At 41.2% G+C, this 27,976-nt stretch overlaps 1 protein-coding gene across 1 annotated transcript; it reads left to right on the top strand.

The window, feature by feature from the left end:
* The first annotated feature begins 677 nt into the window (after nt 1–677).
* On the top strand, nt 678–26,716 carry LOC121177741 (inactive dipeptidyl peptidase 10-like). The gene is made up of 27 exons (XM_041032065.1): nt 678–759; nt 3,392–3,506; nt 3,924–4,019; nt 11,559–11,653; nt 12,820–12,894; nt 14,767–14,819; nt 14,962–15,043; nt 16,542–16,662; nt 17,583–17,737; nt 18,068–18,165; nt 18,251–18,374; nt 18,914–18,952; nt 19,202–19,309; nt 19,473–19,564; nt 19,794–19,841; nt 19,938–20,056; nt 20,944–20,991; nt 22,018–22,116; nt 22,298–22,367; nt 22,957–23,085; nt 23,275–23,331; nt 23,733–23,787; nt 24,163–24,262; nt 24,862–24,920; nt 26,001–26,073; nt 26,211–26,284; nt 26,526–26,716. Exons 1-27 carry the CDS (start codon nt 703–705, stop codon nt 26,655–26,657), a joined length of 2,373 nt encoding a protein of 790 aa, XP_040887999.1. The 5' UTR covers nt 678–702; the 3' UTR covers nt 26,658–26,716.
* Nucleotides 26,717–27,976: the final 1,260 nt, after the last annotated feature.

Below are 27,976 nucleotides of genomic sequence, written 5' to 3'. Positions count from 1 at the left end.
CAGTAACATAATCTGCTGTTACTTTGTTAGAGCTCTCTAGCTAATGGGGAAATGACATATGAAACAACAAATATACAACCAGATTTTAAATAAATAAATAAAATACTGAGGATGAAATGATTTTCAGTCACATGGACAGCGCTAAAGTCCCTCCTGAACACATTCAGTACCATGGACAGCGCTACAGACATCCACACAGCAGATAGATAGATAGATAGATTTTTGCATGGTATAAAATGTGGACACTTCTCGTAGTTAATGAGAAATATGCAAAATGACACCGGATGTTTGCATCAATTACAAAAATAAAAGCCCATGACAAAAGCTCTCTCAAATGTGAATCTCAGTAACCATAAAGCGAGTTTAAAACAGTTCTTATACTGGAGTATTGTCCTTAAAAACAGGTTTAACAAACCAACCAAACCAGTGCTAGAGGAAAAATAATACAACAATGGACTTTATTTGAGAATCTCGGTTCCTAATAAAGTTAACCTCCATAATTCGGTTTTACCAGATAAACACTTGTTAATGTACCTAGTGAAGGGGCCTTTATTTTGAAAGCCATAGCAGGAAGTCGTCGTGGTCTTGATCCCGACCAGCTTGCCTCTCCTGCTGCTAAATTGACGCGCCGACAGGTCTGGATGTTATTACCGGGAGAGCCGCTGGATTCAGGCTGAGAAAGGAGACTGTGGCTCGGGTACAATGACAGCGTCCAAAGACCCGACCAAGAAGAAACCGAAAGAGGCGCAGCAGGATGAGGTACATGCAAATCATGAGCGATTGATTTCTGTTCCTTCAGCTGTGAGGACATAAATCTGCTCTGTGTGGACAGGCGACAGTCATCATATATTTTGGAAGGACGTATGGAAAAACTGTGGTTACTAGATGCGCTCTGCTTGGTGCTTGCTTCGAATATTACGGGATTATTGACTAGAGATCAAAATAAGATCAAAAATAAAGTAGAGTAAGGTCAAAGCACAACTCACAGTGGCGACAGGAATATTAAGGCATATATGTTGATTTTTCTCTGAGCTGTTTTGCTCCTTCATGTTACATAAATTTTGAGCTGATTTTGTGGTTATGACAGGAGATTCCTTTTTTATTGTTGATTGCATTTTATGTACAAACTGCATGAGATTCACAGAGTTCACTCCACCTCTGTGAAGCAGACTACAGCCTGTGGAAGTGATTATAACTGGGTGTGGGTTTATCACTCTGGACTCTAAATCTTTGTAGTAAACTGAGAGAGTTTTGGGGGAATTAGTTCAGTCTCAGTGGATCACAGTTCTCCTCGCCAAACTTGTGATTTCTGTCTCCGTGAAGTCAGATTTTGATCCTTCGCAGAGGATGTTTGATGTCGGTTTTGAGCAGGTGTGAGAGCTGAGGCTGTGTAATCTCATGTTGTTGTGATGTGAGTTGCATAACAGAGACTCAGACGGAGTCATCATCTCTCATAGAAGAGGAACTGTTGCCTGTTTGGACGCTGCAAAGCATTAAAGTCTGACACGAGGAGGACACTCAGATCAGGCCATAGTCACATCCATCAGGCTTTGACCAAAGCATTGCAATACAATATTAAGTATATAATACCTTATATAGAATACACTATATAAATGCACATGCTTGGATGAAGCTTGCTGCAGGTTCATGTGTTGTTCTGCTGGTTTTCCTTCAGGCACGCTTTAATACATTTTGCTGCTTCCATGGGAGTGTCAGATTTTCCTCCAGTAAATACTGAATTTCGTTTTGGTTTGAGAGTTGAGCTTTATTTACTCTATTCAGGATCCATTTTGCAGGAGAGACCTGAGAATGTGAGAATCACACACATATAGATATAGAGCTGCAACTGAAGATTATTTTCTTGATCAGTCGATTAAATGTTTGGTCTGTAAAACATCAGCAAACATACTGCAATCTGCACACATACAATATCAGTCTCATAAAACCAGTCATTACAGACGCCTTGATTACTGTATAATCAACACATTATTTGAAATATCAGCATGTAAAACCTCGAACTTACTGAGAGGAATGAGCTTTAATTGGTGAGCAGTCCTCTGCTTTTCATCATTGGTTTTATTTTGGTGAAGAACTTGGTGTTATGGCTTTACACATGCTGCAGGGTAGCGAGTAGAGAGCGTTGCTCATTCTCGACCTCTGCTTGTTTGCAGAACTTGACAGTCTGTTTCCTCTGGGTTGCCAGGTTTGTGTTTGTTCACCCGCCTGTATTTAAGTCTTTCTTGTTTTCCATTTGCCCAGATAATCTGCCACTTTGTACCCTCTATTTGGTGCACTTTAATAGATTTTTGTTTTGGAGCCATTGTTTGTTGTGTTTCTGTGGACTCTGAGGATGTTGTTACAATTTTTAGTGTGCGAGTGAGTTTCAATTGGGTGTTAAACCCACTTCTCACAGTCTTACTTCATCAGCTTCTTGCAGTAAAATTGCTTAAATTAATTTTTTAGGTCTGTAGATGTTTTTACAGCTTACAATAGAAACTCCACCTTCCTTGGTGTTTTCAGATCATTGAGCAAGTTAAAATTGCTTGTAAAATATTTACTCCTAAATAAACAGTATATAATGTGTTTGTTAAGTCTCATTGGAGCAAAGTAAAAACACTGTTGATCTGTTCCTGCATTTTAATGCCTTTAACTGTGCCTCTCGCTCTCAAACACACAATCAAACGCACTCGTAAACACAAACACTGACACACATGCTTGAACTCCTCGCTTGCTTTACTCTCCACTGAAGTGAGTCTGATCAACAGACTGTTGCAGTGAACTATGTCTGGCGAAGCTCACTTCACACACACACACACACACACACACACACACACACACACACACACACACACGCATGCACACACACACACACACACACACACACACACACACACACACGCACACACGTAGCATGCAGAGAATTAGCTCCGAGATGTTGAACTAATACTCAGAGAGAAGTCGATGGCCCAGTGGTGTGCAAAGAACACTCTACCCACTGCTGTGTGTGTGTGTGGGTGTGTGTCTGTGTGTGGGTGTGTGTCTGTGTGTGGGTGTGTGTGTGCGTGGGTGTGAATCAGATTTTCTTGCTTCATTAATTAAATAGTTTCCACCTCACCAGCAGTACATGTGATGCAGATTGTTCTGGGCACATTTGTGCCTCTGATCCTCAGTGTTTGACACATTCATTCAAAATGGTTTTATCATCATAATCCTTCAGTTACACTAAAGTCTGTACTATACCTCTGTATTGTATACTGCTCATTGAGTTAGTGTTTGATTGTCTAAATGGGATTAAATCCCAAAACCTGAAACCAGGAGAGTGGGGGCTGAACGTGGAATCACAGTGTGGAGCGACGGTGTTGATCAGTGTGTTTCTGTGCGTGTCTTGCAGGAGTTTGTGGACGTCAGCCCGCCGCAGAGGAACTGGAAGGGCATTGCCATCTCTCTGCTGGTGATCGTGGTGGTCTGCTCACTCATCACCATGTCTGTGGTCGTCCTGACACCCGGTACGTCAGCTGTTTAAGATGAAGGGAAGCATCACGACAGTAAAGTTGATAGAAGTATAGATATACCACAAAATAAAATCATCTGAATTCTGACAGCATTGCATACTGCACTAAAATCTTTAATGAAATGTAATGGAACATAAAATATACCACTCCAGTGTGTGTCAGTGGTTGTGTAGTGGTCATGTGTGCATTCATGCAGAAGTAAACGGATGAATATGTATAATTACTGCATCTCTTTAGCAGTGAGTTTCCCAGCTTCTCTCCTCCCTTTAATCAGAAAACCTCAAATCTTAAAATGTCTTTTCAGGCACCTTTTTGATATTGTGTTTGCTCTTGATTGTCTCTTTGCTTTGCCTTTTGTTCTTCACTGATGAATCTGTGAAACAGACTGGATTTGATTGTGTGTTTTCCCAGTGGAGGTTCCTGGCAGCAGCAAATCCAGGCTGACTGTGGCAGATCTGTATAAACCAGAGTTTGGCATTCATGACCCTGAGGCCACCTGGATCAGTGGTGAGTAGTTCATCAGGAAAGAAATTCCTCAGTCACCATTGATTTTTCATCATTCTTAGACCAGTGTGATGGTGAAGATGGTATTAAATCACATTCTTATCGTTTGGCCTTGGTGGAGGTCTGCAAACATTTATGATTTTTTCAGGAAATGAATTTATGGTTTTTAATTAGATTCTCATGGAAAAAAGAACATCACCTCACCACACAATGGAGCCAAAAACACCAAGCTAGGGGATATAAAGGCAAGAAGTCAGACAGTGAAACCTCCGCTGCATTCAATGTGAGCATTGAATGAAGGTGAAGCTGACGTAGCTCAGGAAGAGAATCAGGAGGTGAGGACAGTGTGACATTGTGAGGAAAGTGCGATGATGATATAACAGAGGAGAACAAAACGGTGAGACTTTGACGAGAAAGCAGAGAGGTGACGTTTGAGTGAAAGTTTGAGGGACAGTATGTGAGTTCCAGAAGGTAGATAAGACACGGTTTGGTATTTTTATCCTCTAGTAATGAAATATATGAGCTCCTTTGTCAGCTGCTGTTCAGTGTGGATGGAACAGCCGGACATGTCTGGCTTCTTCTTGTCGCCTACAGAAATTCAAAACTGTTTGAGAGCTGGTTTGAACACAGCGTGTTTTAGCACCTTTATACCTGTTTTCCACTGGGAACAGCTGCACCTGTTCAGGTTCATTTTTGCTCCGAGCTTGATGAATTTAATTCTGAATTTTACTCACCAAAATAAAGGTCAACAAATTGGGATAAACAGTACAAAATAAAGAAATTAACTTAAAAAGAAACAAATAGATAATTCAAAGATTGTGAGGTTAATTTTTCCCATCATTAAAAATGAGATCAAACAATTTGTGTTCTATTGTTTTGGAGCTAGGCGATGCTGACTGGCGAAGATGTGAGCTTAATAACACAACAGTACCGTCCAGATAAAATCATCTAACCACACGATGGACATGATCTTCCTATCAGGGGAGACAAAACAAGTTCAGAGCACTGTGGGAAGTGCATTAGCAGAAAATGAGAATCTCTCCACCTGAGGTTTCATTATAGGCTCCACACATTTGTCAGTGAAGAGAAGCAGCCAGTAATAATGCCGCATTTATCAAAACCATTTATTCACCGAGGCTATAGTCTCTGGAAGGAGCTGCTAACTGTGAACTGTCTGCAGTTACAGTGAAATCCTCATGATCTCATATTAAAGAAGTTTTACAGGCAGGTAAAAACTCAGATAAGGTAAAGAAGACACAGTGGTTCATACAAAAGCTTTTGATGTTTGTATTTTTAACATATTCCTACTGTTCCAAAAACAAATGCCTTCATTTGACTTTTGACAGAGAGGTTGATCACATTTGCAGCTCCAAAACTCTGGACAATGTTTTATTTATTATTTTAACACACTTATAAATTGAATTAAATTGAATTTTTTATTGAATTTTATTTTTTATTTTTTATGCTATTTGTAAATGAATACAGCTCCCGATCTTTTGTTTCTTTTCTTTTTTTCTCATGCGTTTCCTTACAAACACATGAGCTAATTGAAGCGACCCCTGCTGACCTGCATGTCCAAACACAGATGGCCTCACAGTGTCATGTTGAATCAAGAGCATGACAGCCTACAGCGAGTCGGGGTCAGATATCTTCCCACCCTGTGATAAACCAGATTTAAGCAATATAATAATTATAATAATACTTGACATTTTTAGCTGTCAAAATAATAAAAGTAATTGTTTAACATTAACTTTAAGTCAATTTGTCAGTAAGAATAGGAGTTTTTTTTATATGCGTAAGTGAATTTAATGCTTCAAACATGCAAGTGGCTGTAAGAGCTTTAAGTTGGACGTGCATCGCCACATCCAGGGGACATTGGGATCCCAGTCCTGCTGTTAGAGGTCTTCTTTTCAGCAGCTGTAGCTCAGGGGGTGGAGGGGTCGGCCATTAATTGTAGGGTTTTGTCAACGTGTCCTTGAGCAGGAGTCTGAACCCCAATTTGCTCCCTACTGAATGTGCGTGTATGTGAGGGGAATAATCCAAGTCAATGCAGTAAATTCACAGCTCTCCAACCATATTTTGATCACGACCAGTGTTGTTCCCATCACATCCCTCCACTTCAGTTCACTGACCTTTCTCCTCCCTGATCTTGTCTCCAGGCCACATCGCCGACACCTCCTCATCACATTGTCTTCCCATGTTACGTAAGACAGATGAGCTCTGCTGTATCTATGACCAAACGCTATTCCTCCATGTGTTCTTCCTCGTATTCAAGTCCAAAAGTGGAGAATCTGAAATGTCCCAGTTGTTTAACTGGTTCATTCACAGCGTGACAGATTGCATTTGCATCCAAGGAAGAAAGAGGGAGACAGTAAACAGCAGCAATGGCTGGAAGAGCTGAGCAGAAAAAAGGAAAATTGCAGCGGTTTGTTGACAACATGACAGCTAAATTATTGCTTCACTGTTAAATTCAGAAGAGAAGGTGACTAAATACCTCCATAACACCTTCATGGAGACTTGCTGGGAGTGACAGAAGGTATAAGAGGAGGGAAAGAGGGACACAAGGACAGAAGTGGAGGGACAGGGAGACAGTGAGAGATGGCCTTCCTGCTCTGGATATGAAACAGAAATCCACCGCCTGCTGTGTCCTTTCCTTCCACAGGGAGATAATACTAATGACTAGTCCTGTGGCCTGTGGCTTCTCATTATGGGCTCTGGTTGGGATGGTCTCCAATGCACATACACACACACAGATGTATACATATGCTTGTGAGGACCGTATTTCACTCCCTCAAAGCGGGGACACACATTTGATCTGAATGTGATTCGGGCGTCACGACTGATCCCACCGAATTAGTTTGAGCTTTGCCAGTTGGTGCTTACAATCAGCAAATAAAATTATCCAGCATGTGGTGTTTAAAGCTGCTTTAATCAGTATTTTTATACAAACAACGATCACATGATTAGTTGTATATGAAGTGATGATACGCAAAGGATTATCACCCAGCTCTGCAGGTTTATGGCATCCTTAAACTTGTCATTTTGGTTTTTAGGCAGATGCGCTACCTGCTCTGCACCAAGCCACACAGACTTTAGTGGGTTTTCTTTAGTTTCTGAAGAGGTTACAGGCAGTATGTGTTTATGTAAGTGCCGAGATACAGGCATGAGAAAGCACCCATGCATTTAACTGACCCGGTGTTCACCCATCTAACGAGCACAGTCAAGATCAGTCAGGTCAGATAGAAGGAGTAGGAATGACATGATGGACAAACTGCATAATGCTGAAGAATCACAGGCAGCTGTCAGCTCAGGTTTTACAGAGGCTGCATTACATCACCTACGAGAGTGAGAAGTGAGTTGTTTTTTAGTACCACAATATTGAATTTTTCAGCCCAACAGGGTCAGCCGTCCCATTAGCTGTTTTGTTGAGATGGATGATAAAGTTGGGAAATTACCGCCTTGACATGTTGTGTGGTGTAAATCTAATGTCGGCTGGGTGTGATGGGAGCTGAGAGCCTGGGCCTGAATTTACTGCCGGGCCTCCTGGAGGTGTTGTGGGTGTAATTCAAACACGTCTGTAATGAAAATTGCTTCCTTGACAGCCCCCCCTCCACCACCAACTCATTTCCTCTTCTCTTCTCTAACATCCAAGTCAGGCTTCAATAGCTGCTCACCCTAATTTAATAGCACGAGGGACACTTACATCAGATCTTTTATAATAGTACTTCAAGAAACACCAGACTGTTGATAAATTGAGTGAAACAAGGCAAGAGGCAGTGAAATTCCAACCCTCAGGAAGCCACAGTCACGTCCAAACACTTCAAAAAACTAAATAACATAAAAAAAAATTAAGATGTGAGATTGCAGCTCCTTGAGTTCAGTGGCTGCTAAACAAGAGCTGAATAACATCAAGATAATATTTCATCTCAACCCCATCAGGAAACCAGAGCCAAACAATCAAACACATCAGTGGCCAAATCTGTTTCCTGACCGCACAGAGCACGTTCCTCCTGAGTGAAAGGCAGCGCAAACACAGATGAAGGATGAATGCAAATAAATAATGTCATCGAGCTCACACCCTGTTGTATTAGATAGATTAGATCCTGAGTATTGGTGGCGTGAAAGCATGATATGACCATAGTTTTCAACATGTTCTAATAACGTGAACGCTCACAGGCCGTTTCCCATCTCCACCAACCTACCTATATGATGTAGACACAGCTAAAAAGGGTGTATCCAACCTTTTTTTTATCTATTAAGAATAGTTTGAGTCTGTTATTTGATTTAAACATTTGAGCGGATGTCACATCAATTCTTCTTTCTTTTTTTTTGTAATTTCTCGAATGAAAAACAAACAAGAATAAATCTGACATTGATTTGATTTAAAGTCCCTAAATTCTCCGAACCTCATCTACCAACATGCAGAATATATGTTTAGACATTATATTTAGACATTATTAAATTGTTGTTAATTATTCCTGATTAAAACATAAGGTACGATACGGCAGATATATATAGATCAAACATATGATCAGTTGAGCGCTGTGTGACTTTTCCACTCAGCTGTAAGGAGGAGGAGGCCACTTCATAAACTTTTTTATTGCGTGTAATTCTAGAAGTCTGATAAATACAGACCATAAACCACCCTGTGAGGGTTCAGATCTTTGGGGTCTGTTCTGTTATGTCAATACATTTAAGAATAAAAGAAGAAAAAAACACGGTCGTTAGAAGCAAAAGCTGCTGGACAGAGAAAATCAACCAAGAGATAAGATGTCAAAGTCGTGCTCACACTGATGGATTGACAGGCGATGTCTGAGAGCTGCAGCAGAGAAAACGCCGCATCGATAAACGTGTTCAGCGGCGGAGATGAACTTAAAATAAAGAAAACAGATAAATAGTGTATGTCACGCTGTGGAGTCTCTGCAGGCTTTGGTGGGGCGCAGTGTAAAGGCAGAAAGCTGCTCCATCAGTATTCTATACTGCTCTCTCTGCTTATTAATGATTTTCTTGCATCATCATCAGCATTATGGATGCTACGCTGATTTTTGATGTTACCAAGGGAACCGTATAATCGCCTTTCAGCGGAGATGGTTTCATTGCTTACGATATATCTAGTTTGACATTTCTATATGCTCCATGCTTATAGGGCCACAGCTGAGATGTACAATATATATGAGTGAATTATTCATGGAGTTTTTGTTTAATTTATGGCTAATGTAAAGGAGAGCTTGTTTATATAAGATTAACCCAAAGAAAACATCCAGGTAGTTATATAAGAAAGAAACATAACCAGCGTGTGTGTGTGTGTGTGTGTGTGTGTGCGTGAGTGTGCGCAATCAGAGTGTGTTATGGATGAGTGCTTCACGCTGCTTGGCTTGTCATACATGATTGCTAGTGAGAGTTGTACAAACAATAGGTTGCATCTTTAGCGGTGACCCATATGAATAAAACAAAATGAATGATGCGTTATTTATGATTGTATTATGTATAGTAAGTAAATCATGTTTAGAAACAATACAACAAAAGCAGAACCCTCTCTTCAATAATACATCGCCTATAGATCCACTGTAACTCATCTGTTACTGATAAATACACCAATATGTGTCTATATGTGGGCAGAGATTTTCTCTTATTCAGCCACAGGCACCTACGACATTTGAGATGCTTTTATTTTGAAGTCACGTGCAGGTGAAAATTCCCAAAATCCAAAGTAGTTTGAATCTAAATCCAGTTAAACAGTTAAAATTTGAGTCATGTTTTTTTCATTTGATGCATTCTCCACATGAACCTCACCACCAGCCACCTAACGATGTGAAGGCATTTTTAAAACTTTTTTTTTTTTTTTATACTTCTTTATTAATGCATATTTCGCCTGAAAGCTGTCTCTCCTCATGCAGCAGTGAGTGATTGCCTCCCCTGCAATCAGCCACAAATTCATTCCAAATGAGTTTCAGGAGTTCATCAGGAGGGAGGGGGCGTGGAGGCACAGCTGCTCCTGGTTCAGTTTGGCGAGAATGGACACAAAACAGGAAACAGGGGAGACTGACTTCAAGGATTTTAGTCCTTGGATTAGTAATACATCAGTGTCGTTCCTGTCGTTATCTGCTGTGTGTGTGTGTTTTATGTGGAGGCCAAAGACAGTTAAGTTGGACTTAAGTTGGCCTGTTTTATCAGCTGGTGCCCGTATGTAAATTTTATGCTCATCCAACAGGAGTAAAATCAATTCGATTCCATGATTCCCAGCAGGTTTCTGACACAGCGGCTCTTTGAACGTGTGTGGCAGAAGCTGCTTTTGTTTGAAATGACCACAGTAGCTGCTGCAAGACTTCACGTCTCACACACACACGGTGAATTAATGTGGCAGCAGGTCTGGAAGGTGCAGCTATGACCTAAGTGTGATACGAGAGATCCAGGACAGCACGAATGTGTGTGTGTGTGTGGTTACGTGCCAGCAAGGATGGCTATTTGTGTGAATTACAAATGTTCCCAGTGGACAGGCAGTCCGGTTCAGATCAGTGGCTAATGAACTGACAGTCTCTGAATCCCTTGTTTAATGGAAATCAGGGGGTCGGGGGTGAGGTGGGTGTGTGTGTGAGGGGGGGTAACACCCACAGGAACAACATTCATTATCATATATCTGACCTCTCCTGCTGATTGATGTCATTTTGATGCACATTTAGACAATCAAGCCCTTTCAATTTATGTTGCATTTATACACCAGTGTCACAGTGCAGATACTGGAAACCAGGATTAAACTCCACATCTCTTCTTCTTCTTCTTATTATTATTACACACATTCAGTTTCAGTCAATTAAACACAATGAGTAAGTGTTACATGGATTTATTTGCCATTAACATGTTACATTATCGGCCAGTTGTCAATCATGGCTGGTAATGACCAGGGTTGTGGATGCAGAGTCCCCTCACACAGGTGTCTCTGCTTATTCTGCCTAATTAGACCTGAGATAAACTGAGATAAGCCTTAGCTTTTCAGACACCTCAGTATTATTTAGCTCAGACATGTTGAAGCTTTAAAAAAAAAAAGTTAAAGTAAAAAGTAAATTTGTCATAGTAATTACCACTTTGATGTTAAAGTGAACAGAGTCAGAAACAGGTAAACACAGTCATTTCCAAAGTGTGTAACATGAGCACAGCAGCATTTGCCCAGTCACAGTATATTCTGATGCATTTCTGAGAGACATTTTGCTCAGCAGACATTTTTCCAAAGGGCTCCGTCTCTGTTTTTGTGTCTATTTGTGCCTAAATAATTGTTGTCAGGTGGATTTCCAACTTCAAAACTGCAGTGCATGTCTCACGAGCACAATTAGCAGCAGCAGGACTGAGGCTACACTGAATCTAACTTTGGTGTCCACATACAGTAACTTAACCTTTGCTTTTTTATTAGGTGAGGTCACTTTTTAATGCCTTGCAGTTCACTCCGGTTGCTCTTTATGTGCAGTACAGTGACCTTTATAGGTTCTGCTGGCTGTTTTCATCTTCTGCTAATCATATGTTTTTTTTTTTTTCTGATTTCTCCCTCAGATTCAGAGGTGGTGTACAGGAACCGGGACGGTCACGTCATCAAGTTCAACTTCGCCTCAAACGAGACCGAAGTCATTCTGAGCAACAGCACGTTTGTAGGTTTTTTTTGTGGTTAGCTTTTGTTTTTTTGTCTTTTCAGTTTCCATTCATTCTAACATTATCTTATTCTATCTTTATTTTACTGCTATAGAATTTGTGTTTTTTTTCCCCCCACAAATCTAACGTTTTAGATTTAAAACTGCAGAGCCCCACACGTGTCCACAGCCTCTTGTGTGCACACTTTAATAATCAAATTCAGGAATTCCATAAAAGACAGAACATTGTATGTAGGACAAGGCTTCCTAACCTTGCTGCTGGCCAGTCCTCGGCGCTCTTCTTTAACAGAGAGACGGAGCTGCTCTCTTCTCGTCTCTCTCTCTGTTGTGATTGGATCCCGAGAGGCTGCAGGAGACATGTCAAAGCTGCCGGCAGCATCTCGTCACTCTGTTACCTGCAGAATCAGAGAGCGATAATATCCTGCTGAGGGCGGCTGTGTGCTCAGCTGTCTTCACCGTGGGCGAACTCGGGATTTCGGGTCACCAAATCAGTTCACCTCACCCCGCCTGGAGGAGAGTGATTTGGTGCTTTTCAAATATCATTTCAGATTAGCGTTTGCCTTCTTGTAATGCAATCAAATCACTGAATGGTCAGATTTGCTTTTAAGCTTTCTAACTCTGGCTGTCAAGTGAACATTTACCATCATCGTCTGCAGTTGTTTCCCACATATTACTACCAGGAATATGAAATTATGTCAGTATTTGTAATGTGATTATCCTTTAAATGCTGTTTCAGTGAAATCCAACCAGTAATGACAAATGTAATCAAAAGCAGGCCAAATTTAGCTGTTCTCTAATTGCATCATTATAATCGTGTTTTAGGCTGCTATTCCACAACACTCATATACTGTGAAAAATGATAAGCCCTTTATCCTCCCTCCCTCACCTTCTCTGTGAAGCACTTTTATTTGGCTCTTTTCCTGCCTCCTTCTCGCCATGTAGCAGGAATTTTGCAGAGCTGTTCCACGCTGCTCTGGCTTGTAGTTTTAATGATTGCATAAGGGGATTTGATGAGGATTGGAGGCCCTGCGGTAACTCTGCGTGCAAACTCAAAAAGCAGAGGGGGCCTTGTATTTAGGAAGCCATTGGTTTGACCCCCCACCAAATAAAATCTTCTCGGCTGTTCTATTTGCTACCTTTTTTTTTTTTTTTTTAATTTTTTTTAGGTGGCTTTCAAGGTGGCAAAGTACTCGCTCTCTGCAGATCTGAAGTACGCACTCTTCGCCTACGATGTCAAACAGGTGAGTTTCAAATGAGAATTTCTTCTCAAAACAACACGACAAATCAGAATCACAATAAAAACCAACCACAGAGCTGTTTGTGGGTTTTGATTTGCGTCCTTCTCACGACCTCACAGGCTGTGATTGGAGCTGTGGATCATCCTAAACATTACCAGCTGTTCTTTTCTTTTCTCTTTTGTTTATTTCCTGGCAGGCTGTCACTCACTCATCTGCATACACAAACACACACACACACACACAGGCTTTTGCCCTGTTCTTCAGGTTTATGGGTTTGTATTTGATTTTATTCTTATTTTTTCTCTCTTGTTCTCTGATGAGAACTCTGCTTCTTTGTGCTTCATAGAAATAAAATCGACAATCAACTTTGATGCTTTGGCTAATTAGGATAACTGAGAGTTGGACCAAGCTCACGCCAAATGTTGGGGAAGAATGAATACTTACACATGAACACACACACTTTGTTTCCCTCTGAAAACAAATTGCATCACCTGCACTGAACAGGTGTGGATTTATTTGTTGTGTTTCAGTTTGTTATCCTTTGTGTGTGTGTGTGTGTGTGTTTTGTGCTTCTTGTGCATTTTGACTTACTCCACAGTACATAGTGTACTTTTCTGCATGTTAATGCTCAGTCATCTGCAACAAAGCCTTGCAGTCAAGGTTTTTCCATTGATTTTTAGATTTGTTTGCAAACAGATGGATCCCAGCTCAGGTTTAGAAAGACTGCAGCAGCTGAAAAACCATAGGAGGACGTGTGTCCTGGAGTATATACTCCTGTAGTGATTGACAAAGGCAAAACCGCTTTTTGGTTTAAGGGCCTCTGAGTGGGATGGATGTTATCCCACTGTTTGATATTAAAAAAAAAGATTCAAGTATGCACTTTAAAAAAAAAAAAACTAATTCTTTAGCATCATTTCACTCCACTTCTGCATATTAAGGCCTAATTGATTGCACTCCAGTTTTATTTGTTGCCGGGGCAACGCGAAATCCCCCTCGAGGTACAAGTAACACCACACCCTGTGGTTTTTAGCTGCTCTCAATTGAATTTCTCTCAGTTAGCGCACCGCCATGCGTGAAGGGAAATCAGCTGTGCAGGATGCACGTAGCACAGTTCACCTGGCAGTGGGGAAAACAGGTTGAAGCAATGGATGAAGTCTCTGGGAGCTTAGGCAAAAAACAAACTTGATTTTAAATACAAGTGAAGACCCCAAAATTTCCATAAATACCCAATATGTCAGCCTGAGCTTTGGGGAAATGTGTATGAAGCGATGCACAGTAAATCTGAAGGGATGGTGCAGCCACAAACACACACACACGGTCCTGGGTTTAAATATTTCATTCAGCGTAAACATTGTATAGCTTTCATGGAGAGACGCAACAGGCTGCTACAGAATACAGACTGTATGATACTGTCAGACAGCGTGGAGCGAGACGACTGTTCCAACTTTAAAGCTATTTTTGGGGGGAACGAAATAAGAGGTTTTCTCTTTCACACAACTTTGATGATCACCACACCCGTATGTATATGTATCTGTGCACCAGTAGTACACCCCCTTCTGAGTCCTTTTCCCATCATGTCCATTAGGTCCTCTTTGTTTCAGCAGCGTTACAGGACTCAGGCTTTTGTATTTCTATTTCACTTATGTCTGGAAGTTGTTGGTTCCTCTCTGTCTGTTTCCGTGAGCCCAGTTTCCATTTTCTCGCTCTGTTTTTGTTGTTTCCCTGCTGTTGTTGGTTATTAGCTGCTCCAGTGACTTTGTTTCCTCATGTGAGTCTCTCTTGTTGTTTTCTTGACTTTGAGACGCTGTCATTGCCACGAGGTATCAGACACAGATCAATATTTGCATGACGTGATGGTTTGAATTCTCATTGCAGGTGTACAGATATTCATACACGGCGTCCTATATCGTTTACAACATCTACACGAGGTACGCGAGTCTACCTTTACCCTACTGTTTTTCCATTCATGTTTTTAAATGTTTTGCTCCCTGATGCATGTGCGTGGTGTTGTTCGCAAACAGATGGTGGTTGTTAATATATATGTGTGTGTGTTTGTGTGTGTGCTATCAGGGAGGTTTGGGAGCTAAACCCTCCAGAGGTTCAGAACGCAGTGCTCCAACACGCAGCATGGGGAAGACAAGGACAACAGCTGGTAAGGCTGAGTGTGTTTGCAAATGTGCGTGTTGATGTGATCCATCTCTTCTCTCTGCTCGCCGTCTTTCAAGCTGCTTCGTCTCTCTGCAGGGATTTGATCCAGCGATGATGCTGCTGCTCTGATGCCATTGTTTTTTTTTTATAGAACGGGCTGTTTACATCATACTGTGCCTGTTTTTCTGTGTTCGTCCATCTCCTCAGCCACTGACCTAATTCCAACTGTGACCATTTTTACATTACATTACACTCAGGGGGCCTCTTATACACATGAGTGAGGACTTCTACAACAGACCCGTTAGCTGAGCCGAGATAGTATGTTATTATTTTACTGCTGCTTTTCTTGATCATTTCAGGGCTTGGTTAAAAAGTCAGTTATCCACTCCTTAAACTTTTAGCTCTTTATCACCAGAATTTCATAACTTAAATACGTTTTTAGGGAGAAAGTGAGAGTAAAACTTTATTTTAGGATTCCTGTAATTTCATGGAAACTTTCCTCATACTTTCCTAAAACTTATTTGGCATTGAGCTGGATTTTTCCAAGAAAGGCCTACACAGTTTGGCACTAATTATGAGGGACATGGAGAAAGTTATTAAGTTCTTGCTTGTTATATTCGAGAAGTCTTTCTGGGAAACTCAGTTGGGTATTTCTGGATGTTTTTGAACTATTTTTCACAGAACTCCTACATAATTTATTTATTTTTCTTACTTGTATAGCAATGAGGAGAATTTTCGGGAAGCTTACCTGAAAACAACACTGAGGGATTACTGCTAAATCACCATTTTTCAAAACTAGTAAATAAATGGAGCTTCTAGCTGACTCAGCATCCTCCTCCAGTGATAATCGTGATTATCGCTGATATTAAAGTAGGAAAACTGATTCACAGCAAAGTTTCCAAACTGCTTTACAGTCCTAAACATTGTGGATTGTAAATTCAGGAAATCTGAATCGGTGTTAGTGTTTAAAGTGAGTCACACCTGTTCTCCCAGTGCACTCATCCTCCAGTCTCTTCCTACACACACACACACACACACACTCTAAGCCACCAATGTTTTATCATAACCATGGTGAAAGTAAACTGATAAATGTTTTATTTGCAGTCAACAGCATTTGACCCCAAAACAAATATCTCCAGGAAGAGGACAAATGCTGTCCATACCGGAGACAATGAACTCAGGTGGACTCAGGATATTGGTGAACATGCAGGATGTGTCGGGCTGATCCTGTTTGATTTTGCAAATGCAAATGTTAAAGCACTGATGGAAGAGAGAGAACAAACACACACGTTTGCTGCATGGTGAGATAAACCGGGGGCTTTAATATGAAAAAACAAAATCTCATCAGAAAGGAAATCAAAAAAGAAAAACAGAAGGAAACAGACGCACAAAAGCAAAAGTTTCAGTTTGACAACAGCAGCAAAAATGTGATGAAGAACAAAGGATTATGCGTATGTGTGAGTTTGTGATTAATCCCCTCATCCTCTCTTCTTTCCCCTCAGATCTACATCTTTGAAAATAACATCTACTACCAGTCAGATGTGAGGAGCATCTCCCTGAGAATCACCTCCTCTGGGATGGAAGGAGTCATCTTCAACGGACTCGCTGACTGGTTGTATGAGGGTGAGTTCAGAGAAGTCAGAGAACGCTGAACATAAATGCTTCAGTCCACTGAATCGTTTCACCAAATGTGCAACATGAAATCATGCACACATGTAAATGATGCAGGTTTTTTCATGATTTAAATGCAATATTTAATTAAATGTTTGAGTAAGTAGTGGTTAGCAGCATGTAGTAAGTAGTTTTTCTATGCAAACAAGTCTATAAATTCTTAGTCTATAAAGCTTCAGACTCCATTATGCTCCAGTTGCAACATTTATTTTTTTTTAGATTTCTCCTCTCCTTTCAGAAGCCACGAGGCAAAAAGAGAAATGTTCTTTGATCTTCTGGTCAAGGATACAGTGGCAGGGTACACTGTGTATCCTCTGTTCAGCTGTTTAAAATGTTTCAAAGATTTGTCTCCGGCATTAAAAATGCAGCAGAGCAGACAAGACAAACTAAACAGAATGGCAATGAAAAATCAACAGCAAGCCTCTACAATCCATTAAGTCCCTGTGTAAACAAATTCAGTAATGTGGTGATGGTCTCTGCAGTTTGCACAGAGAGCAGCACATCACAGTCACAGACTGGGGCAGATGGGAAACATTATAGAATAATTTCTGTTTGTAGATTTACTGTGAGCTGTGTGTTTTTCCTTTTCTTTTGATTTGCTTTTACTTCAGATGTTTTAACAGTGAAGGAAAGTATTATTCTCTTACTGTGAATCCTCTTTCAGCAGTGAAATGAGCAGCCAGATGTTTGTCCCTTCAGTTGTCTGTTTTTGACCAGGTTTTAACTGCAGAGGCTCATGTGTAAACAGCTTCCAAAAAAAGTGAAATAAAACCAACAAACGGCACAGTTCATCTTTCATGAGCACCTCTGAGCATTGTAGAATCAGAACATGAAGAAAAATAAAGCAAATGATTTTTGATTTTTCTCATCAGAGGAGATTCTGCGTTCACACTTGGCTCACTGGTGGTCGCCGGACGGAGAGCGACTGGCTTTCCTCACCATCGATGACACCCTGGTGCCCAACATGTCTCTGCCCCAGTTCACTGGCAGCGCCTACCCCCGAGGACTACAGTACCCGTATCCTATGGTAAGCCTGGACCCTGCTGCTGCTGCTCCTCAGTTAAGGGTCAGTGATATATGCATAAATTTCCTGACACACACCCAAAAAAAAAAAACTAATTTAGGACTAATTATAGGTAAAAGTGAAGCAGTGTTCAATTGGTTTGCTTCCAATTAATTAATTCCAATTAAGTGGCTCTAACCTTTTAGTCTCTGCATAAAATCAAATGCAAAGATGTGAAATTAGTCTGCATACAAGCGTAAGAATAAAGTTTAAACGATGATCCCTCAGGTTCCTGTGAAAGTGTCTTTGCTTGTTCCTTTGTTTTTTTTGCTTGTCTCGATTTTACCTCTTCAGGCTGGTCAGACAAACCCTGTGGTCAAGTTGTCGGTGGTCAACCTGTTTGGAGCGACACACACTCAGGAGCTGCAGCCTCCTGAGCAGCTCAGACACCGGTAACAAACACACACACACACATGAATACAGTCTTCAGTGTGCACTAAATCCCCAGTCTGATTTGTCTCTTCATCTCCTCTGCAGAGATTTCTACGTCACCATGGTGAAGTGGATCAGTAATACTCACCTTGCTGTGCGGTGGCTCAACCGGCCCCAGAACAATTCACTGCTGACGGTGTGTGACGCCACCTTAGGAGCCTGTCTTCAGGTGGGTGTTTTTGGCTTGAAGAGTGGGATTGGGGTGGAAGCCGGTTAGATCAGGAAGAGATGTGTGCTGCCAGGCACAGTGTTTGCCTCCCAGCAGCCACCTCTGTTGCAACAGAGGTGCAACTGACAAATGACTGAGCACAAACGCAGATAATAAACTTACTCTGGATTTTTCTGTTGAAGATGTGGAACATTGAGACTTCAACAGGCTGCAAAAGTGTCTTTTTAGTGCAAAGAGCAGTAACACAGAGAAAATTTCATAGTAAAAACTGCAACTTTGAGGATGCCAATCAGCTGCCACATGGACTGTTAAATGCAAATAACTTCTGCTTGATTGGACACTACATCCATCACGCACCTCTTTGGAAAACAACCATGTCGCTGTGATTCTTTGCAAACCAAATGTCCAAGTCATTTGTATTGCAGCAGCATATAAAATTCAGGTGGAAGTAAAAATCTCTGCAGCGATCCAACACCTGCTCAATATGTTTTTCACTTTTCACAACCAAAGCGGATTTAATTTTCTTCCCTTTCATTCAGAGGCACGAGGACTCCTCAGAGACATGGATTTCCAGACAGGTAAACCTGAATACAGACATTTCTCATAACAGTATTTAACAACAATAAGGTACAGTTTTCTGCTCACAAACTGTCTCCATCTGGGCCCCACATATAAAATGACCTTCCTGTTGTGTCTGTGCATCTCCAGCTATATATATATATATATATATATATATATATATATGTTCTATTATTGAGGCAGAATACAGTCAGACTCATTCATGCATGTAGAAGTGTCACCTCTGAAGTCTGTGTTCCTCCCTGCAGAGACAGGAGCCGCTGTTCTCCCAGGACAGGAGCAGGTTTTTACTCACTCTGCCCGTGAAACAAGGAGGTCAGGGAGACTTCCACCACATCACCATGTTCACCAAAAAGGTGACTCCAGAAGGACTCTCCCTTTGTTTCTCTTTACCCTACACATACTCTGTCCTTCTCTGTCTCTTAGCGCAGAAAATGTCCATGTAATGAGTCTCTTTTTGCATCTTAACATGTTAAGATCTCAACAAGTTTCCAATCCTACAAACTGATTCTCTTCCAGTTACGAAGCGACCAGGACGAAGTGCGCCACTTAACGTCAGGGGACTGGGAGGTGACAAAAATCGTAGCGTACGACGAAAACAACCAGATCATGTAAGTTTCAGTTCTGTTTCTTGACTTGAACTTTCTTACCATAACCACAGATTCTGTTCTGCTGAAGGAGACAATGAAGGTCACATGTTTGAAACATGTATTGTTTAACATGCTTTGTGAGGCGCAGGGTTTATGGTTGGGCGGCTGTGATGTGCAGAAGCTAGAGAAGGCAGATGTATAATGGATCCGTGACCTTGTCCTACTTTAGCTGCTCTGCTTTTCTCCACAGATACTTTCTGAGCACAGAGGACTCTGCACAACAGAGACACTTACACAGGTGAAATACACTCATACACACAGATGAGCTATTTTATGTCTTAAAAGTATTATGTTCATTATTTCTACAGCCATTATTAAATATTTCCTCTGACAGTGTGTCCACCATTGGCCTGTTTCCACGGCGATGTCTCACCTGTGGACTGAAGGAGGAGTGTACTTTTTTCGACGCTGACGTCAGCCCCGATGCGCAGCACGCCATCCTGCACTGTAAAGGTCAAAGCTTTAAATTTATTAACCGGATCCTGCAGAAAATAAACTTCTCTCAGTCTCACACACAGAGTCTCCACTTCTCTGTGCCTCTCATGTGTTATCATCAGCTTCCAGCTTCCAACATACCATCTGATTTTATGGAAAATAAATATCTGGCAACCTAGAAGATCTTTTAAAAACAGAATCCAGAATCCTTAAAAACTCTTTTTAACATCTAGATGAAATAATATTTCCTTTGTTGCATGATAAAAAAGATTTTTGACCCTTTTTTCAAGTAAACAAGCTATTTCCCAAATAATCTTAATCAAGTTTCACAGGAAATTCTGGTTAAATATGATTTTAGCAGCTCACCATTTAAGCCTTCAGGGACAAATATCCACAGGAGGTGGAGTTGTTTTGATGATGGGAGACAAGGCGATGCAAGCTTTTTCTTTTTCTTCCGATTATCACCCTTCAGCATCAGTGCAGACCAAAAAAGACATTTAGACAAGATGTGAAAGAAACACAAAGCCACAAGTTTTAAATTGGAAAGTTGGAGTAGAATTCAAGTTTTCTGTGGGCTGGCTCCTGATGTATCACTCACAGAAATTAAATGCTGCTTCTCTGGGTTTAAATTTTGACTCTGGGAGCAGTAACTCTGTCCCACTTTAAATCATATGCAACTTACTGCCTTTTCTGTTTGATTTAGTCTCCCTGCTTTTATTGATGGCACAATGACGGCACCGAGGTTTTAGAAAAAAACACCTCCTAACCCCCAGCAAAATGAATCAACATTTCAGCTTTAAATCCTAAATAATCTGTCAACACACAGCCCATAACAGGGTGGGAGTTTATCAGAAGCTCCTGTTGAGAATTCAGAAAATATCCAACAAAGATATTTTCCCTTTCAGGTCCTGGAGTTCCAGCTCTGCTGCTTCTAAGCTTGGACGACGTGGACTGTGAGTATTTATTATATTTAGTGTATGAAACCAGTTTGTGTTGATGGGAGGTTTGTGCGTGGGCAGCTTCTTCTCATGTCTGCTCTGAAATGGAAAACAGTTTGCAGCAATTAAGCGTCATTATCTCTTAAAACATTAGCAGCTGCTGGATGTGAATCTGTGCCAGACTACAATGGTAATTTGTACATTTCAAGAAGTTTAATGTGTTTCTTACCACACTTTAATCGGACACTATTCACCTAAATAAACAGAGATTTAACCACCATTCAACCTAAAACATTGAAAAGTATTATTTATTTAATGGTCCATGTATAGGAAGCCTGCCTACTATGTGTATAGGTGAGTATAAAATAAAAATGCAGCAATGTGCTTCCAGTGCTGTGGTTTCTGGATGAGGTTCTGAATATTTTATGTGACCCCTTCTCTCTATTGTCTTTACTCCTACATGACCTCGCAGCTCACCTTTGCTGCTCCGCCACGAGGACACATGAATGCATGAGAAGAGATATGCTCCTCAGATGTCTCTCAGTGTTCATGAGCTGTGCATGCTGGAGCATTTGGCTTCAGGCTGAGGCAGGATAACTGTAGGACAACTGTAGAAACAAGACGCTCATTAACCAAAACTATAGGCTGTGTCATGCAAATGTGCGTCTAAAAATTATAAGCAACTTCTAAGCTGCAAATATGTGAAATTAGAAGTTTACATGTGCCACTGTGCCAGCACCTAAAACAAACGTAGACAAGTGAGATAGGAAGGTGAATTTTCTGTGTAAGTAGTTGGTTTGGTAGATGCACGTCTGGTTAACTGCCCCACATCTGTTAAAGAGCAGTGCATCGCTTCCCTATAAGCTTCTCAGTGAGGCTAAGGTTTCCCTTCTTATATTAACAGTAACTGTTGGTTTTTAAATCACAGTCTCCTCTCTGTTTGAGGCTCTGCTTGGTCTTCAAAAAAGAAGTTTCATTTCGAGCTAATAAATCACTATTCTGCTCACTCACTTTAAATAAATGTGATTTCTTCCTTCACAGCGTATTTCATCTTGGAGAACAACCTCCCTCTGCGGTCTGCGCTGGAGACTAAAAGGACGATTCAGACCGACATCCGGATGATCACTAATGACAACTTTGGTACAAAATGATCTGCACTTAACAGCTGTGTGATCGTCACGAGATAATTGAGCTACTCAGAGGGCGAATGACACGAGTGTTAAATGTGTTTGCACCTGTCCGTCATCTGCGTGTTTCCCAGATTTCTATTTATTTTTTCCTCCGTCTCCCCCAGCTCATGTTTCTGTCTCTTCTCCCACAGAGCTGCCTCTGAAGCTCATCTATCCCCCCGACTTCTCCGAGTCCTACCTCTACGGCCTTCTCCTTATTATGTAAACCCGTTCCACTTTGATTACATTTACATTTTTTTCATTTACACTTGGTGCAGCGGTGCGAGCTTCAAAGGCCAAATTCAGTGAGGACGGCTGAAAGTGAAACGCTTCCCTCCTCCATACCTGCAGGCCGTAAAACACATTTTATATATCAACAGCGCTAATAAATGAATATAAAATGGATGTTAGGTGAGAAAATGTAAATTTAGCATAAAATTTCACATCATAGCTACAATTTTAATGTCCTATAATCCTTTCTTTATGCATACAATGCAAGAATTTTCCTCTTTTCCCGTGTTCTTTGAGGTTAAACTGCTGTAGGCTGTATTCTGTGTTTCACTGTCACAGCCGTAAACACGGAGCTGATCAGGAAACAGTCATATAGATGTTTTTTAGAAGCCTGGCAGCGTCAAATATGGTCAGCACTGGAAAATCAGGCAAACTGAAAATGAATTAGAATAAAATACACAACAATAACACTAAAAATAGTTAAATAAAGAGATACTCTGCTCCATGGTGAAGCTGTAATACATTTAATACTGTAGACACTATTCCCTGAACCAGTGTCTGTCCCCGTCTGTCCTGATAGTGGCAGTTCTCCAGGCGACCAGACAGTGACGGAGGAGTTCAGGCTGGACTGGGACTGGGTGCTGGTGGGATCCGAGCAGGTCGTCGTGGCTCGACTCGACGGCAGAGGGTCGGGGTTCAGAGGGCAAAGGTTATGTACATTCCATTCATAAAGATTCAACAAAAAGTTATTTTTGGTTTTAGAAGTTTCTGTTATGGACAATTCCTACAGCTTTTATCTTTTCTGACTCTGGATTAGACTTTGTTCTTCATGTAAGGTCTCCGTTAATCCTTCCTGACCTCGTGGTCTCTTTTTTTTTTTTTCTTTTTCACATCACAGGGTTTTACAGCAGAGCCTCGGCACAGTGGACGCTGAGGACCAGATAGCAGCTCTTGAGTACGTAACACAGACCTTTGCACCATTTCCTCCCGTTTCTCTGTATGATTAAGTTCTTCTCATTAGAATTTCAGAGACGCCGTCTTTGAATTTTTTTGGGGGTGGGTGGGGGGTGATGACACTCATGGTGCTTGGTGATCTGCTTCAAAAATACCTTCTACCTGGTTTTCTGGTTTCTTTTCCCAGCATCCCTCTCACACCTGATCGGTCGAGGCACCTCAGGAGTGTTGTCAGTAATTCCCTGTGGCTTTAACCTTTGACCTCCTTAGTGTTGGTCACGTGGCTTTCTGTACATTCAAGCTGAAAGTGTAACTTCCTCTGATCCTTTCTAATACAAAGTCCACAGACACAGCTAATGCCTCACATTAAATAAACATGCCTCTCCCTCCATGTTCCTTCAGATACCTGGTGAAGCTGCCGTTCATCGATCGCACCCGTGTGGGAGTCTTCGGAGAGGTTCGTGTTTTTGCCGGTGAATTAATCAGACCCTGATTTTTCAGCCGACTGAATAAATGTGTGACGGCCGTGTGGCTGAAATGCTCAATGAGGCTTCCTCCAACTCCGAGCAAGTTGTTAACATGCACACAATCATTTATGAGGCCATTCGTAATGATGTGAACTTTGGGAATATTCCTGATTTAAGATTTCCATGAGATTATTAATGAGAAAAAAAACTTAATGTGTATATTAATATATTTAGAAATGAGTGTGTCTGCATGTTAACAAGGATCCTGGTGTTAAGTCTTCTCCTGGTTTGATCATTCCTGTGAGGTGTCCACATGAAACATTCATTTTATGTCTTTCCTAACTAGTTTGATGTCTCTCCGTCAGGACTACGGCGGCTTCCTCGCGCTGACCATGCTGAAGTCGACGGAGGGGCTGATCAGATGCGCCGCGGCTCAGGCTCCGGTCATTGACTGGTCCATGTACGGTGAGCGAGAGGTCGAATTCAAATGCACTTCCTCACATCATCTTCTTCTTTACTGCACACCGCACGGACGTGGAAATATTTATTACTTCTGCTGCTGCAGCACCGACTCCTCCTCATTTCCCTGATTCACGACGTCTTTGTCCGGCTTGTATTGTCTGAGTGAGGTGACTTTAATTATCCTCAGGTTGTGCTTTCGGGAATTCAGGCTTATTGAATTTTGGGATGAAAAGCTTTCATTTCTGGGGACAGTATTAGAGCTGCTGAGTCGCTGAGGAGCTACAACTGCATGTGATTAGAGTTTAATAGACTGAAGTGTGTCTGTAAAACCTCTAGTTCTTGTGTTTCAGAGTATAATGAGGAATTCAGTCTGTTTTTTTTTTAGAAGCTGAAAACACAGACATGTTAAACACACCATACTTACTGTGTAGGATTCTTTTCTGCTGTCAAACATGGAAAATCTCTGCCTGTATTTGTTAAAAGTATAAAGAAGAAACCCTTCAGTTGTTGACTATAGCTCCAACATTTGTTTTCTTCCCTAAAGCTCCACTTTTTCCTCGTTCTACTTAACAAACCTCTTTGTTTTCTGCTCTTTCTTCCAGCCTCGGCATTTTCTGAGAGATACTTCGGCTTGCCTTCGACTGAGGAGAACAGATACCAAGTGAGTTGTTTCTACCAGTCGTCCATCTGCTGCTGAGCTTGGTTTTATTTTTTATTTTTTGCCATCTACTGAATCTTTTTCCAGTGACCAGACTCAAAACGTTCAGTGTAGAAACAGAAAATAAAATCAATTCTGCGTTTACTGACTGTAATAGAGATATAATTAAGAGGCTGCTGGTGCACAGCTTATGAATTCAAATACTACAACGCAGTGTAAATGTATTTCTCTCTTTGTAGTGAAATGTCAGTTTTAGATTCACAGAATCCTTTCATTGCACAGCTTTCTAAAGCAGGCCACACACACACACACACGTCTTTGGTTCACTTCACAAACAAAACATTCGCCTTTCCGCTAAAAATAAAGAAGAGAACGTGGCCACCAGCATTTTAGGCAACGCTCCAAATCTCGTCTTTTACAGCGGCGAAGAAAAGACAAACACGCAAACATGAACAGTAGGAAAATGCCAGAGGTGCAGGCTTAAAACAAAAAAAATATACACAATTGTCCTCCAAGTGAAGGTTGCAGTCAAAGTGTGTTTTTCTTCCTAAGTGGGTTGCTTATAATTGGGCCAGAGGATGCTATTTTTGTGGCTCTCACAGTGAGGGAGGGGTGGCGAGTGGTGGTGGTGCTGGGGGGGTCCTGCTTTAAATGAGATCCAAAGATGGGACGTGTGGCACGATCTGATCAAACAATAATCTTTGAAGCCTCATCACTCATCCTGTCCTCAGAGACTCAATGAGACCAAAGAGAAATGGGTTATAAAACGTGTGGGCGTTTGATGTGCGGCGGCTGACTGGGGCCCGAAAATCGTCCAGTTTGAATCCCAGCTGGGAAAAGCTGAATAATGGGAGTAAGAGACTGAGAGATCACAGCTACGCTCTCCTGAGCAATGAATCCAAACGCAACCTGGGTAATTGTCTCAGAGAGAAATATAAGATGCACCAATGTGGAGCTGAGGTTTTTTTTTTTTTTCATTTCCATGTACACGTGCTGACCCATTGGAGGGGCCTGACTAAACTACAGAAGCTAATATACCAATCACAGGGGCCCTGTTCTAACATATCATACAACTTCTTCCAGGCGTCCAAACTCCTGCCCAGCATGAGAAGTCTGCAGGGAGGAACTCTGTTTCTGGCTCACGGGACTGCTGACGGTACGATGTGATTTTCATTGGAACCCACAGTGTGTGCCATTAAAGGCAGGCGTCACTCTTTTTAAAAAGAGCCTCTCGTTGAGGCAGAGCACTAAAACGTGACCTTGTTCTGTTTTTTGTTTTTTTTTCCTGCACAGCGAACGTTCACTTCCAGCATTCAGCAGAGCTCATCAAACACTTAATAAAGATCGGAGCCAACTACACTATGCAGGTACATAATACGCTCAGATAAAGGAGACTTTTTACATTTCACGTAAGTGGACTTTGAGTGGAATAGCTCAGTGAGCTTGTGAATTATTCTGATTTCCAGCAAGTAACTAGGAAATTATACACGTTAGGATGTATTTGAAAGAGTTTGTTTGGAATATTTTTGTCCACAAAACACTGAAAAGTCCCAAAAAAAATTTTTCTTGTGTGAATTTTATATGTTGTTTACTCTTTCGTCTCTTCAGATTTATCCAGACGAGGGACACTTCCTGTCAAAACGCAGCCGGATTCAGCTGACTCACTCCCTAATTGGTTATTTCAGAGGATGTCTGCTCGATGCGTCATCGTTACTCGACCAACAGCGGGACGATGAGTGAGAGGGTTATTACTGGACCGTGTTCGACAACTGTGTGTGTCAGTTTGTGTGTTTATGAGCCTTTGTGCCCCTGGTAGACTGATTTGAGTGAGTGTGTGTGTGTGTTTTATACCTGTAGCACAATGTTTGATGGACAAAACAAGCTTCTCGTCAACGTATCAGACTAGTTTCCATTGCTCATCATCTCAGTAGAATAAAGCTCAGACACTCGGCTCTAATGTCAAATATCACGATGCAGTGTTCACCTGTAGGGGGCGCTTCATTTGCACCTCATATCATTAAGTTTTGTGAGACCTGGCTGCTTCTGTTAACAGTATTTGGGATTCTGCCACATACAACACAGTCTTGTGGAAGGTGGTTTTCTATTGATGGTTTGAAATCACCCGTCATTATGTTTTTGGTTTTTTTGCCTGGTTTTAAATTGATTTTTTTTAGCAGCCCAGTATATTGATTACAAGCTCTGTCTCCAAGTATAATATTTCATTTTGATGCCACAAAAGAACACAAAAATCTGACATAGAGATCAATGACAAGGAATAGGCGCTGGTTCACTCGATTAAAGACAAGACGAACCAGAACAAAGGGAGACGCAGACAATATATAGACACAAGGTAATGGGGAACAGGTGGAAACAATTAGGGCGGGGAAACAAGAGGAAGGGCAAGCAACCTGAAACAAGAGGAGATAAAATTTCAAAATAAAAGCAGAACTCACAAGACCACAGGAACACAAGACAAAACATAACAGAGCATTACTTCCTGATTATGACAATCTGGCCTGTCAGTGGGACATGAAACCATTTTTAAAATGCACAGGCGTGACTGTGCTTCCAAAACGTCCACTAGGAAAAGTTAGTATTTGTTTTGAGTGAAAAAACTTTTCTGTGGCACATTGTTAGGCTTATGGTACCTTCATATCCTCTATACTATAACTGTGTTGCCTAATGTCAACATTTCTCGTGGATAAACGTGATTAACTTGTTCAAGGCATCATAGTAGAACATGTGCAACCAACCAAAAAGCAGATTTTGTTGGTTCATCTTGAAACAGACTCTTAGAGATGTCATGTCAGTCTGCAGATTTGTAGTTATCCGTCCTTTAGACAGCAATAGTTCTAAATAGATGCAGAATTTAACATTGCATTCCATTTTTTTATTACACTGTCTCCTTGTTGTTGGTATTTATTTCTAAAAGTAGATATTTATAATTTAGTACTTCACTTTGTAATACTTTAAAAAAGCACCTCTTAAACCACACCTATGTCCTAATTATGTTATGCTCTGTCTTGGGAGGGGGGGGGGGGGGGGGGGGTGATATTGGT

This window comes from Toxotes jaculatrix, chromosome 24, assembly GCF_017976425.1.
Source record: "Toxotes jaculatrix isolate fToxJac2 chromosome 24, fToxJac2.pri, whole genome shotgun sequence".
NCBI classification, from domain to species: domain Eukaryota; kingdom Metazoa; phylum Chordata; class Actinopteri; family Toxotidae; genus Toxotes; species Toxotes jaculatrix.
This window is presented reverse-complemented; position numbering and strand designations above follow the sequence as displayed.